Consider the following 15,651-nt stretch of genomic DNA (forward strand, 5'->3'; position numbering starts at 1 on the left):
CATGCGACGGCATCTTCCACAGTGATAGAAGCTGTACGCAGGCGGGTCCCGGTGCCACATCGTGTTCCGTGTCACAAGCACGCAGACCGGGCGCAGTGCGTTCGTCGAGGTCGTGGACGAGTGCCATGACTGCCGTGACAACGAGGTGGGATCGACGGCAAACGTGTGGGAACTCCTTGGGCTCGACACCAAGGCCGGCGTGGTACCAGTTATATTGGGCTGGTAAGAGCCTGAGAGGTCGACTGGTGTACCCGCTTGCCGATGAGATATATTGTTCCTGTGCAGTCTCTCGATGGCGGAGTAGCGGAATAAGTAATAAATTACTTGCATACACGATACACGCATGGTGTGTGAGCAATATATAAGCAGGAGAACCGCTAAATGAAGCAATCTATATTTATCTCTGAGCGTCAATCGGTGCAAGTCGCTTATGCAATGCACATATCCTTTTCTCTCCCGTGGAAAGAGAGGCGACCCCATTCCAACCGCCCCCGTCGGTGAGGCCATCGTCTCCTTCTCTCTCGTTTGTCGATCCGACGGGGGAGGTGGTGGGAATGATGGATCTCCGGTGTGGTGATTTAGTTAGGTCTCTTACGAATAAGGTTTCGCTCCCTAAAGGCCATGTTGTGGTGGTGATGGCAGCACCATGCAGATTAAGGTTTAAGGACCCCGATCTCCTAGTCCACTTGGTGAGCTCTGCTTCTCGTCCATGATGAAGATGAGGGTGGGGGTGAGGGAAGGGTCAGCTGCTAGAGCAGCAGATCTGGTTTTGTCTTTGTGTGTTGTAGGTGGTCTTCAATGGCGTCGTCCAACGAAGTGGATGAGCGCATTTCGTATCTCATTCTTCTAGTTTCTTCTCCGACCATTGATGTTCGGTCAACTTTTAATTGTTTGGAACGTTAGATCTTCCCGGATCCACATTGGTCGTCAAAGCCCTCGTCGGCGCTGTCTTCTTCAGGGCGGAAGCATCTTTTTGAGACTTTTGTCACTGATGTCTTTTGGCTCCGACCGACGACTTCTTGACCGCTATGTCATTGTTTCCTCGGCTCTGATTGTATTTCAGAGGTCTAAAGGCAGCATTGAGTTTTATTCAAGTCATCAAGTGTATACAACGTCGATTTTCAAGGATATTTGTCTAATTTTCGGTATCTTTAAAGATGTTTATGTAAAGGTTGGTTGACTTTAATATGTAGCCTTTGGCTTTTTTCACCACGGAAATAGTTCTAAGAATGTATTTTACCAGAGAGTTGTTTGATGGCATAATCAGAACTTTGACAGATGTTCGGTATATTCCGAAGATGAAGAGAAATCTTATCTCTGTTAGTGCCCTTGATGCAAAGGGGTACAAGTATTCAGGTGGAGATAGTGTTTTGAAGGTAGTCTTCTGCCCGCCGATTAATCTACCGCCTTCACCTCCAAGTCCTCCTCTTTCAACAAAACCACCAAGTCCTACCGACTCAGCCGCTGCTGTGCCATCAAGCACAGGACCCCTAGCCAGAAAAGTACACAGTACAGTTATTTCAATTTTAGTTGCAGGTTCCATAGCCAGTTTCATTTTAACCGCCTCACACATCCTTTTCACCGTACACCGAAGAAGAACATGACCACGCCATGAGATGGAGGAAGAGGAGGCAGAGTTCAGTAAGCTACAAGGAACACCAACGAGGTTCACGTTTCAACAGTTAGAAGTAGCAATTCAGACCAGAGGGAGAGGGGCGCGCGGCCTGCCCTACTTGATGCATCAGGCAGGACCTACTTGATCAAAACCGGAAAACTACAAGAGCAACCTCTCTTCTAGTCCTTTGGATGCTCTGAAAACACAGGAACGACGTGGTGTTCAATGGTATAACGCCATCAGTACCTCTCCTCAAACAGCGGATCATGGATGAAGGGGTGGCCTGGACCAAGGCATGAACCACTGGGTAGGTATAGGAACGACGTTCTAGACTACAGCTAGTGCAAGCTCCAATACATACACTGCACACACACGGATGAACTGGAGTATCTCTCGTATATTCCAACTAGTAGCTGAACTGCACTACTACTTCTACCTTGTACTGAGGCTGAAAAATGCTTGGTTACAACTGCAGGGCTCGAGTCCTTTTTATAGGAGATTACAAACCGACTTGCAAGCTGCTTGACATAAGCACTTACGTCATGTATTAGTGTTACATCACTGCTGGCCTACACTACATGATTACTAGATTACTACCTACAATAGTAAGGCCGGCCTTTATTCTTGCCGACATGCAGCTACCTAAGGGCAATAAACTATGGTGGCATATGAATACAGGTGCCTCATGAGAAAAAGTAGTTTGGGGCATTTATATTGATTTTCTCTCTCCAATGCAAGTTACCGCTAATGGACCTCATCAAGGATTTGAAAATAAAGAGTTTAGTACACATGCACCTGTACTCCTCACTTCAATTTCTTTAGCTTTTTACACCAAACCACACTTTTTCAATAAAGGAGACGCGTGGGATTGCCTAGAATTTAGCTTTTGTAATCTTCTACGAAATCTATAGAAACTATGTGGCAAGTCATGACTTGTGGTCATCGACAATTAAATTGTATTTTGATGAACTTATTCCACGATAACTCGTATATGCATCGAATATGAAAAGGGTAAGAACATAAAAGGACAAATCCTTAATTCTCTTCCATAGAATATATTAAGAATATAAGATTCCAAATTAAAGTATACATTCCAATATTACAGAGATGGTAAATGCCCGATGGATGTATATATAAGATTTTTCATGATATGCCACAAACACATGCATTATCTGAAAGTAAAGACTTCACCGATATTCATATTACGACTAGCTACTAGTACCAGCCATAAAGGAAGCCACATATTTTATTTATGCAAGATTGCTGGCTTGCATTTCCAGTTGATGTGGCACGTGCGTATTCTTCATGTCTTAAACCTATAAAAACAGATAAATAAATCAGTAGCTGACCACATAGTAAGTAATCAAACAAGATAATATGAATTTTACAAGACCAAGATTAAATAACTTATTCTTCATCATAGAAAGAGCATTAATAGTGACTACAAATATCATAATTAGTTTGACTAGATGAATCTTTTGTTTATTTACATTCCCCATTTAAAAATAAATATTAATAACGTTTTCATGTCAAAGAAATAGAATATATTTTCATGCAGACTTTTTTCTTGACAGCAATAGATATGATTGCGTCATAAATAGATGTATGAACGTAATTGCATGAATATGACTACCATACTTCACATAAATTCATATATAAGACAATTATTCTTTAATTCAAAAGAGTAACTATACTTACAGCCGGTGAGGGTGTGTAGAATGCATGGATATCAATCTTTCTGTAGTTCTCAGTGTTTGGGTTGCTCTCTGGCTGAACTTTTGTGAACTTTATGGTACCACGTGCCATCGACAGTTTTCCTGTTCCACCCACAATAGCCCACTCACCATTTGCGCCACTAATTGTCCCCATCACTTGTAATGTAGACCCGCCAAAGCTGTTAATGGTGCAACTATAATTAGAAAAGGTCAACCTTAAAATAATAAAACTTATATTCATATGTTTAATCTGCAAATGGTACATGCATGGTTAAACCTGCATGGATATACCTGGAGTCCTCAAAGACCATGCTGAAAGGAAGAAACCAAGCTTCGCCATTGGCCTGGCTTTGGGTAGCCTGGATATGCATTCCCTTTGCCCGAGCAATGATACTTGCAGTGGAATCAGTGGTGTTATGCATAGTCCAGTCATTAACTGCCATCACACCAAACGAATTAGCAAAGCCGGGGCTGAGAATTACTTCTTGGTTGTGGGCTGCTCCACTGACAACTTGGTGCAGGTACAAAGATAGATTGAGCTCTTCCTCACAACTACTCTTACACTTCCCTACGTAAGGATCTAAGAGAGGAAGGGTGGCGCCCATGGCTATGGCCAAATTTGAGAAGACAAGGAAAACCACGACATGGCTAGCACGGGCCATCACTAGGATTCTCGAACTTGCAGAGAGGATGATGATATGTCTACTAGTTCGGGTATGAGTTTTGGTACTGAGATATGAGTGGAAGAGACAACATATTTATAGAGTTAGTTTTCGACTCTGCCATAAAAAAAATCACTTTCCTTTAAGACAAACCATGCATCTGTCTAGTAGATCACGGGTATACAAGTGCAGTAATGCGTAGGAGGCGAAACGTGGTGTGAAAAGGGAAGACTTTGGACGTCGGTACAGCTATTGAAATGAATAATGGTCCCTCTACTGATACAGTTATTACCGACTTGCAACTGAAATTATCACGAACAGAATAGCCAGCCAGCCTACAGGTTTGAGACCTGGTCATTTTCCAAGTTGTAAAAAGAGGACTCACAAAGTTTACATTATTTCTAGGAAACTTGGTGTGAAAAGGCAAGAACACCACTAGAGCTGCATTGCTACTACTGTGAGTACCGCTCCGCTCCCGTGTCTTCCCCGCAAATATAGTACAGCCGTTGAAATGAATGATGGTCCCTGTACTGAACACACTTGTTACCAACTTGCCACTTCAATGATTTTGAACATAACATCCAGTGTTGACGCCTCTGGAGAAGCCTGTAGTTTTCTCACCTAGTCATTTCCAGAGGTAGACCACCCCGTGTGAAAAAGAAAGACGCGCCCCGGTCGCTCTCGCGGGCGGGCTGGGCGTAACCCTAGCCGCTAACGTCCGCACCCTTCCCTGCCTTCCACTCCCCTCGCCACCGCCGGAGGGCGCCGAAAACCCGATTGGCATCAGCGGCGGCAGGCCCCTTTTCCCTCCTCCCTTGGTGGTAGTGGCGCGAGACGCGACGAGTAGGCGGGGAGCGTGGCGCCCCCGTAGGGTGACATGATGGCGCCTCGAGTGGCTGGGCTCTCGGGGTGGCGGTGCGACGGCGGCTGCGTGGCGGGTTCGTGGGGTGGGCGCGACGGCGTGGTGGGGTGGCTGGCTGGGCCAGGGCCATCAGATCCGGCGGCAGTAGCCGTGGGCTGGGGCGGCGTGGGCTGGGGGCGCTGGCTAGCTTGGCAAGGCCGGCCTCCAGCAAAGTGGGTGTGGGTGGGCTGGCCTTGGCCTCCCCTGTTTGGACGGTGCTGGGGCAATTTGTCAGCCTTCTCGGGCTGCCTTTGGCTCGGTTCCATCCGGATCTGGGCTGGATCCTGGTGGAGTTCATGTACCTCACTGGGATTAGGCTCCGCAGTCGCGCAGTGGTGGCATTCGTCTATGAGGCGGCTGGCGGCTGTTGTGGCTTGGGCGGTGGTGGTTGGCCGTCGACAGCGAGTGAGGTGTGGGTCTGGGGGGCTCCTCCCTTCTCCTAGGTTCGGGTCGGTGGCGCGGGCAGCTCGCACCGCAGAAATGACCAGGACTTGGGGGTCGTGCCCAGGCGGATCAGTTTGACGCCCAGGGCGGGTCGGAGCTCTAGCTCTGGCTAGACGATGGTGGGCATGGTATAATTTTTACTCCCAGTGTAGTCGGTCTCGTTGGTTAAATGTATGGTTAAACTTAGATCTCGGTAAGTGTGGACGCACTACATTATGGAATGGAAGGAGTATGTTCTATAAAAAAATTTGCAACATAACTTGTGTTGCAGAAATTACTGCAACACGATCTTTGTTGCAATGGTAGAAGGTGACATTTGGCTGCTCACTCTACCCGATCCGACGTCTCGCGAGGCGGCAAATCTTTTGCCCAAAACATCTATAGTATCTCTGGGAAATGAGAGTGAAGGGACATAAATAGCGATATCCAGAGCATGTAGTTTCTCAATCTTTTTAGAAACAACCTCTTCGGTATGCTTCCACCTTCTCTCTAAAATTGGTCGTCAATAGGAAATTTAAAGTAGGGTTTAATACGTTCAACAGAAACAACCCGGATGATATCGGAAGCACGTTCTCCAAGTTGTATTGTCTTGGCTTGGGTCGTAATCACTTGACAGGAACCGTCCCTTCCTCAGTATCTAACATATGTTCCCTTACATCACTTGCCCTGAACCCTAATAGATTTAGTGGGTACGTGCCTCCCACATTGGGGAAGCTAGGAGCTCTGTAATCTCTGAACTTGGATGACAATAAGTTTGAAGCGAATGACAACGAGGGGTGGGCATTCATCATTTCTTTGGCAAACTGGAGTAACTGGAACTCAACATCAATCCTTTTGGAGGAAAACTACCAGGTTCAGTTGTGAACCTCTCAACGACTCTCTGGTACTTAAGAGTTAATGGATAATAGGATCTATGGGAGTATCCCTGAGGACATCAGCAATCTGGTTAGTCCAGAAGTACTTGGGATAGCAAATACTTCCATATCCGGAGTGATTGCAGAGAGCGTTGGTAAGCTAGAGAACTTGGTCGCGCTAGGTTTGTACAACAACAGTTTGTCTGGGATCATACCGGCATCACTAGGAAACCTTTCACAGTTAAATAGGCTTTATGCCTATCATGGCAACTTGGAGGAGCCAATTCCGACAAGCCTGGGAGAGTTCAAAGATTGTTTTGTTCTTTATTTGCCAAAGAATTACCATCTTAATGGTTCACTGCCCACAAAGATTTTAAAATTACTCAGCTTTTCTTGGTATTTGGACTTGTCACACAATTCCCTTACTGGTCCCCTACCTAATGAAGTTGGTTGTTTGGCAGATCTTAACCTACTAACTCTATCAGCAAACTGGCTGTCTGTCAAGATACCTGAAAGTATTCAAAATTTCTTGGTGTTGGAATGGCTATATTAGACAGCTATTTGTTGAGAGAAGCATACCTCAGTCACTAAGAAATATAAAGGGGCTCAGAGTATTGAAATATAAATTGTCATTTATACAAATAAACCACTACGAAAGTGAGCTACTGAAATGACAAAAGGAAGTACGTGTGGTTAGGAGAGAACGGTAAAAAAGGAACAAAGGAGTACCATTAATCAAAAAAGAAGATTAATCGAAGGAACAATGCCACATCAAAACTATTCGCAGATCAATACTCGCTCAATTAACCCTTACAAACTTAGCTTTAGTGGGAAGAAGAAATGCAAAGAAATAAAGACGTGTGGCACTTTTTTTTGAAAATGAGGATTATCCCCGGCCTCTGCATCAGAGTAATGCATGCAGCCCCTTTATTAAGCAAAGTATACAAAAGGCCTGTGGTCTAGTACAAGCTCTAGCTGAGCTTAAAAAGTAATCAAAAGGAAAAAAGATACCACAACCGGTCAAAATAGAAAGAGCTGACTAAACACCTAGCCTATTAGTGGACCGTTATCCACACTGGCTGTAGATATCTTGATCTACGGTCTCTCATCAGGTAGTCCCAGTAACCAAAAGCTCACGTGTGAGCATCCAACTTCTTCTGCTTCTTCTTCTTCTTCTTCTTCTTCCACATGTCAGTTGACCGTTATGACAAGTGGGACCCACAAGTAACCGAAGAGGCTCATTAGTTGTCTGTTATGACAAGTGGGGCCCACATGTCAGCATCCACCTTCTTCTTCCTCCTCCTCCTCCTTTCTCTCTATGTGGCATTTCAACAAACACTTACTATGCATAGGTGAACGGCGGCAGCAAGGGCTCTCGGATCGTCCAGGCCATAGAATAGACCTGTCAGGAGCGCGTCCACGCCGGTGCTCGGTGTGTTGCACATGATGTAGCTAGGCGGCAGCTACACGCGACCTCTAGAGCTGGTGTTGATCTGCGACAGCATGATCCTCCCGGCGTTTGGGTACCGCTGGGCATGGGCGTAGCCCATCTTGCCGCCGAGGAGGCCGCCCAAGGATGTCGCGACGCCGAAGACCGTCATGCAAACCGGATGGGTCCCCGTGGCTGAACCTGATGAGCTTCAGCCACATGGATAGGAGTGACATCGCCAACCACAGGAACGAGTCGCCCACGACTGGCGCCACGAAGATCTGGAACTCCGGGATCTGGATCACTGACTTGGCCTCCCTGAGCAGCTCCTTGGCCTCATCCCATGTAGACCGTTTCTCCGCCGTCGGTGCTACGTCCATCTGGAAGTTGGGGTCGATGGCGAAGAACCACGAGGTGCAACGGGAAGCACCAGCCCTCGATACGGAAAATGGTGGTCGACGACAATAGTAGGGTGGAGAAGCCCCCAAAGATGGTGGTCGGCGTGAGCAGCAAGTCGGAGGTCACCGATGCATAGTAAGTGATTGTTGAAATGCAAAATAGAGAGAGGAGAAGGAAGAAGTTGATGCTGACGTGTGGGCCTTACCGTTCAACTTAACGATCAAAATAAATGGCGTTGACTTTCCTGCCACATCAGCCCCGACGGGTGGATCTCACTTGTCATAAATGTTTTAAAATTGTCTAAAAGGTCCTCAATTTTTTTAAGTTTTTAGTAACAAACTAAAGAAATTTTGGTAGTTTTCGGTCACTTTTGAAAGTATTGTAGTTCTGTGTGACGCATACCCCTAATGTGGTAATTTTTTGACAAACAGTCTCTACATTAGAGGTTTAAATTCTTGGTATGCTACATATTCTGTTCATAATACAGTATTAAAAATACATTTATGTTGGAAATGCAACATTGAAATCTCAATCCCTTGCTTTTATTTGTAAAGCCCACAGTGATCAAACCCCAAAGATCGAACCACCTTAAGACACTTCTTTTGGCATAATCGGTCAAAATGAAATGGCTGACATAATGCAATATGCTTTTGCAAACTTCACGAAAAAAATTCTCAATAGAAAATTCAGATTATAAAAGAAATCCAGCGACAAAGACAGGAGAATACACGGATCTATCCATGTACTCTACATAATCATAAATAAGAATGGTTGTGTGCATCACATTGATGAGAGGCCGGGGATTCTAAACTCCTTGAAAGAAATCTATGTTCCATGTACATAGTTCAGGTTGTACTGATTTTTTTGATAGAAAAACATGTGCGGCTGTGGAGCTCGTGGCACGCGAGGCCCCTCATAAACGGAATTCCGAATGCTTCGACGGTTCCGAAAGATGCTCGTATTTGCATTATCTCAGTCCGATTGCCATATTACATTTCTCGGACCTTCTAGTCTTCCACCTCCTGATGTGTTCTGATAGGCCAGGGACGTTATTAAGCTGTGTTGCAACTGTCCAATCTGCAGTTAAACGTCAGGCATGATCTATATTTTTGTGTCTGAAAAACAGTACTCCAACTTTCTGTCGGAACTTGGGTTGATTCGTGTTGCTAACTCATGTGTAACTTCTGATTACGACAGCAGTTCAAGTCTATGTTTGGCAACGGTTTTCTCATCTCGGCTTGGCCACAAACAGGCCACAAGATTCAGGCGTTCAGGCTGATCACAATTCGTAGTTGTTGATTTTTTTTTTATGTAAAGAGGGAAATAAAACGAGATCTGAATATTCATGTTAAAATGCCTATGAAATTGAGAGCATCATGTTAAAACTTTGAAACATGTGCAAATATGAAAAGCCATATAATAAGTAAGATATCAAATTTCTTAGGTATTAAGAAGTGATCTTTGACCTTACAAATATTCACTTATGCAGCTCTGAATATTGAACCTTATAAAGTCTGAGTTTGTATTAGGAGAGTGTTGTATTATTCTTTAAGACCTTTTGTTTTGAGCTCTTGTTCTATCTTACATTTTTAAGAAGTTGGTCCCAATTCTCTCAACATGCAAAGTGTCCACCTCAACGTCCCCACTAAGGCCACACATTTAAGTCTCTCCCACTAAACCATGCAAAGTCTGCCACATAAGCAAACTTATAAATTACAATTATTTTTTCATTAGTCTATGCATGTAACGCTCCCATATTATACATGCATGTTAGTCATCCTTCAAATTTTTGTTCAAAATGATATTTTTAACAGTATTCACAAGTTTTATTCTATTTTTAGAGACTTTCTTTTATTAATTGTCAAGCTTAATTTTTATCGCGCTCCGAGTGTTCACCAATATTCATGCTGCACCGTCACCGCAGAACATGTACTACCGTGTCATCACCGTCCATTAGGGGGGCCACACCCCGGAGATGTGTGCTGCCTCTTTAGACATGCCACCACACCGTACGACATGTATGAGGACCCGGTGCTACGCTTCGGTGGCATTGCTACCTCCAGGGCCGCGGTCCCGCCTAACCCTAGAGCGGTTGACCACGAGATCTAGCCACTTAACTTTCACCGGACGGGCTTTGACCAGTGGACCTCTCCACCCGGTTGTGTTAGGCCAGCCCATAGGAACACTTGGAAGCAACATCTGGGCCAAACTCACAGCAAGATCCCCTCCATGTAGACCCGACGCAGCCGTTTCCCCCCTCCAGGTGCCAGCAGCAGCGCCGTCCGTGAGGGGGGCCATACCACGGAGACATGTGCCGCCTCTTCAGACATGCCACCACACCATACGGTATGTATGAGGGCCCGGTGCGACGCTCTGGTGGCATTGCTACCCCCTAGAGCCCCCGCCCCGCCTAACCCTGTAGCGTTTGACCACGAGATCTAACCCTTTGACTTTGCACGGACGGGCTTTGACCAGTGGACCTCTCCACCCGGTTGTGTTAGGTCAGCCCATACGAATACTTGGGAGCAACGTCCCGGCCAAACCCATAGCAAGATCCCCTCCGTGTAGACCCGACGCGACTGTTTCCCCCATCCAGGTGCCGGCGGCGGCGCCATCCGTGAGGGGGCCACACCCCGGAGACGCGTGCCGGACGTTTGCAACCGCCACAACACTTTCAAACTTGTGAGAGGCCACCTACGCAAGATTTGGCAGCATGCTAGCCCCCGGAGGTCGCCGGCCAAAGTCGTAGACACGCGGAGAGCAATCCGCGTAGAGGGAAGTGTTGAGATACTTCTCCATCACCAAAAATTATGAAAAATTACCATTAGTCCTATAGCACATGTGCCAACGTCGTGTAAAAAACTCATGATTTTATCACGCTCCACTACTAGAAAAAGGGCTATAGATGGAAATGACACTAATGGCGCACCAGACATATGGTGCGCCATTAGTATATACTAATGGCGCACATGCGCCATTAGTGTGGAAGACACTAATGGCGCACCAGGCACACGGTGCGCCACTAGTAACAAAATGTTTTTTTTTTCATTTTTTCAAACATACTAATGGCGCATCCGGGTAGAGTGCGCCATTAGTAGTTAGAACTACTAATGGCGCACCATCCATAGAGTGCGCTACTGCTGTATTTTTTTTACTTTTTTGCAAAACTACTAATGGTGCACCGTTGCATAGTGCGCCATTACTAGTTTAAACTAGTAATGGCGCACTGTGCCACGGTACGCCATTAGTATAAAAATAATAAAAAAATTCTAATAAAAAAATTAAAAAACATTCTAATGGCGCACCGCTCGGGGGTGCGCCATTAGTAATCTCCCCCTAGCTCCAACTCGCCCGACCCCTTCGTCCTTCCCTCTCGCCAGATCCAGTCCACCCCCCCCCCCCCCCCCCCCCCCCCCCCCCCCCCCCCCCAACCCCCCCCCCCCCCCCCCCCCCCCGCGCGCTGCCCCGACCCACCGCCGCCCCTACGTGCGCCGCCGCCCCCACGCCCCCACCACTACAGCTCCGCCATCGCCGACAGCCTCCCCGCGTCGGCCCCTCGCCGTCTTCCTCTTCGACTACGAGGACCCGGACGAGCTCGAAGGCCCTCGAGCCATCCCTCCGACACCACCGCCGCCGCCGACCCCGACCCCTCCGGCGACCGGCCACGCCCGCCCAGGTACCTCTCCTCCTTCCTCCTTCCTCCCTCTCCACCCTTCCTCCCCATTCCATCCCTCCCTAGCTCCCCTCGACCGTGTTTTGTGTCTCAACACTTCAGGTTTGTGCACTAGGTTTAGACAGACAGTAATGCCTAGGTTCAATTAGGTTCAGCAGTGCCATTTGTTCATAGGTTCAATTAGGTTTGTGCACTAGGTTTAGACAGACAGTAATGCCTAGGTTCAATTAGGTTTAGATAGACAGACAGTAATGACTGTGTTCCTAGGTTTAGACATACAATGTCTTTCATGCCATTTGTTCAACATCAGACAACATTTGTCATTTGCCACATGTTCAGTTCAGTAGAGATGCAATGCTAGTAATTCATTCCTTTTCTTCTAAAATTGACATATGGAAGTAATCTGTTAATCTGAATTTTGTTACTAATGATGAAATGCGATTTGTGCACTGTAGTTTGTTAATCTGGACAACTCAGTAGCTAATGCATTCAGTTAACCAAAGTTTAGTTCTTGTGTATTGTAATTTGTTAATCTGTTACTCCATTTGTTACTGAATTTTTCTCTTGGGGTTTAGTAGTGAGATAGAACATGCATGGTCCATCATTCAGTTGGAGTATTGCCTAGGTTCAATTAGGTTCAGTAGTGCTACTAGGTTTAATATCGTTGCTCCTGTGCTATACTTTGACAACCTTGAGTGCATTAGGGAGTGGTAGCCAATTAGGTTCAGCAGTTAATTGATGGTTTGATACATGATACATTTCATGCACAGGGTGCTAGAGCTGCACTTAACTTGCTAAAATCATCCCCTTGTTCTTACTGGTTATAGAAATTCATTGCTTGTCCTATGTTTTCTGTCAGGGTATTGTTCAGGAAGCTTGCTTGAGTTTGTGTCCTTTAATTTGTAAATCTACAGTTTTAGCCACATTTAGGATAAGTTGTTGTATATACTGTCATAAAGTTCAGCAATAACAGGGCATCAACAGTGCTACTCTAGTATCTAGTTGGGGAGGGACAAATGGACAGGGAATTACTTGTGATGCCTCTGAATTACCTGTGATCACATTGAGAAAGACTTGTAAAGATGATGATCATCTTTTACAAAAAACAATTTCTGTAAACACGTCAGTAACTTTGCTAGTTTGCTGGGTTTTGTCTCCGACCATCGTGTCGTGATGAATTTGCAGGTACCCCGAGAGGCCCTTGAGTTTGCTGGAATGTCTATTAACTTCTGTTCCGGCAAATTCGGGTACCCCATATGTCCTATTTTCAGCAAAGGTCATGCTGAAATTTTTCGTGAATTTTAGCATGACTTTGCTAAAATAGGACATATGGGGTACTTGTGACTAATGCATGGGCCGGGGTATCTTAGTACTTAATTAAGTAGGATCAACTGCCCCTTTATTCTTGCTGCATTAAACCATAGGTTTTAGGGTGCCTCGGTGTCGATAAGAACCTAAATGATGAAAGCTTAAGCTTTTAGGGTGCCTCGGCGTCGACAAACCCTAAATGATAAAAGCTTAGCTTTTAGGATGCCTCGGTGTCGACAAACCCTAAATGATGTAGTTTTGAATTATGAACGTAGGATATGTCGTCATCGGACGACGAAAGTCTCCCGGGGGAGTGCGACTGGTGCCACGACGATCGAGGTCTGTGTGACATGCCTCACCTGGACGATGATCGGCGCTTCCGCATTAAGCTCGAGGAGACCTTCGAAGTTGAAACGGTACACAACGACGACAAGTGTTATTTTCATAATTAAGCATGACTTCAACTATTTCAACGTGTAATTTTCATCTTTTACAATTCGAGTATAGCTTATCCCATGCCATGCAAGACGCTATGTCTTGGAGAGGATGGATTTTGAAGACCATGAAATTTCTGAAACAAAAAAAATTCACCTAAGGACTCATCACGATGTGGACTTTGAAGTAAATCTATATAATTCTGAGAGCGTAACCCATTTTGGTTGCAAAAATTGGGAAGCATTTTGCAAGATGTATGGTTTTGATGAGGGTATGCTTATCACCATGGATCTTGGTAATCTTGACATCAACCAAGACAATATGGACATTTGGGTCCTTGTTGATACGCCTCCAGTTCTACCGCTATGTGAGTTTCTCAAACATAGTTAATTATTAACTAATTTATATTGTTTATTTCAAAATAGTTGACAGCTTATTTTTATTGTTCAAAGAATGTGCGGGAGATGGTAGACAAAACCCACTACACCGATGGCTCCGAATTAACAACTTACAAGGAGAAAAATCATCTGGTCGGATTTTGTACTGACATTGAGAATTACAATATCCACAATCAAACTCCTCAACATTATGGTAAATACGTTCCACTAGTGCATGTGTTCAACTACGGTAACTACCATGGAAATACCCTGGTAAGATTTTTACTATTACGACATCTGTGCATCTTTTGCATACTTCTAAAACTAGTACATCATTGCTAACTATGAAATTATTACTATGTTTTTCAACAGATAATCTCAGAGAATTGTGTGCCTCATTTGATGTATAAGAAAGGTAGTCTTAATGTTTTGAACATACAGCCAAGTCATCCTACGAATCTCAACTGTCCATACGAGATTTCTAAAAGAAGTGGAGACATGAAAATCAAAGGATGGAAAAAATGTATGGACAGTCGTAAGGAGGTTCTTGGAAGCAAAAGGAAGCGAAGCGCAAGAATTGGAGACAGGATGTTCTCCATTCTCCATAATGGAGAGTCAGGGTCTATATTATTTTATGCTATTTTAGCTTAAATAGGGTATTTAGGTCCTGCCTAATACTGAGATGATCATGGGCTAAGAACAATTAAGTAGGGTTGGTTCGATGACTATCAAGATGATGATCGTATGACTTGTTATTAATAACGAGTAGAAGTTGTATGATGATGATTAGTAGGACTTGTTAGGATTAGTATTACTTCCGACAAACTCGATACTCGCGGTCTCGAGACATAATGTTTTATCTTTGTTCGGTCTTTTGAATTCGGAGACTAATATGATGAATTATATTCGGAGACTAATCTTCTATTGTATTCGATGAATCTACTGTTGCTGTGTGCTACTGTCTATATTCTGTCAAATAATATATTTTGTAACATGTGCAAAAATCAGAAAAGTAAAAAAAACCTAATATTCATACTAATGACGCATCACTACAGAGTGCGCCATTAGTATGCCAAAGTACTAATGACGCATCACCAAACAGTGCGCCATTAGTATGCCAAGTATACTAATGGCGCATCCATCCGCAGTGCGCCATTAGTGTGCCAAAGCACATGGTTAAATATGGCCCCTGGGAGGCATACTAATGGCGGATGGTGTTATATACTAATGGCGCACTGGGTGGTGCGCCATTTGTATACCAGATACTAATGGCGCACCAGTGGTGCGCCATTAGTAAAAAAATACTAGTGGCGTGATACTAATGGCGCACCAGTGATGCGCCATTAGTAGGCAAAACTGGTGCGCCATTAGTAGGCCTTTTCCTAGTAGTGCTTCGAGTGTTTACTAATATTCACGCTGCACCGTTACCGCGGAACGTCTACTACCGTGTACGTCATCGCCGTCCGTTAGGGGGCCACACCCCGGAGACGTGTGATGCCTCTTCAGACATGCTACCACACCATACGGCATGTATGAGGGTCTGGTGTGACGCTCCGGTGGCATTGCTACGCCCTAGGCCCCGGTCCCGCCTAACCCTGGAGCGGTTGACCACGAGATCTAGCACTTTGACTTTCGTCGGACAGGCTTTGATCAGTGGACCTCTCTACCCGGTTGTGTTACACTGGTAGAAAAAGGGCCTTTGGTCCTGGTTCGTAAGGGCCTTTAGTCCCGGTTCTGGAACCGGGACTAAAGGGTCGGTACTAATGCCCTGACCCTTTAGTCTCGGTTCAATCCAGAACCGGGACTAAAGGCCCTCCACATGGCCGGTCCACCTTTAGT

The 15,651-nt window shown here is 45.3% G+C and overlaps 1 protein-coding gene across 1 annotated transcript; it reads right to left on the minus strand.

The window, feature by feature from the left end:
* Nucleotides 1-2,643: 2,643 nt before the first annotated feature.
* Nucleotides 2,644-4,038, minus strand: LOC125540738. The gene is made up of 3 exons (XM_048704312.1): nt 3,622-4,038; nt 3,314-3,509; nt 2,644-2,931 (listed from the first exon to the last, which is right to left on the minus strand). The coding sequence occupies exons 1-3, from the start codon at nt 3,990-3,992 to the stop codon at nt 2,926-2,928; spliced, it is 573 nt and encodes a 190-aa protein (XP_048560269.1). The 5' UTR covers nt 3,993-4,038; the 3' UTR covers nt 2,644-2,925.
* Nucleotides 4,039-15,651: the final 11,613 nt, after the last annotated feature.

This window comes from Triticum urartu, chromosome 2 (genome assembly GCF_003073215.2).
Source record: "Triticum urartu cultivar G1812 chromosome 2, Tu2.1, whole genome shotgun sequence".
Classification (NCBI taxonomy): Eukaryota; Viridiplantae; Streptophyta; class Magnoliopsida; order Poales; family Poaceae; genus Triticum; species Triticum urartu.

Bases quoted from the DNA above. Each gene is read 5' to 3' on its own strand.
- LOC125540738 (XM_048704312.1), bottom strand. From the start codon at position 3,992: ATGGCCCGTGCTAGCCATGTCGTGGTTTTCCTTGTCTTCTCAAATTTG. The intron at 3,510-3,621 runs GTATATCCATGC...CACCATTAACAG, and splicing joins ATGGTCTTTGAGGACTCCAG to CTTTGGCGGGTCTACATTAC.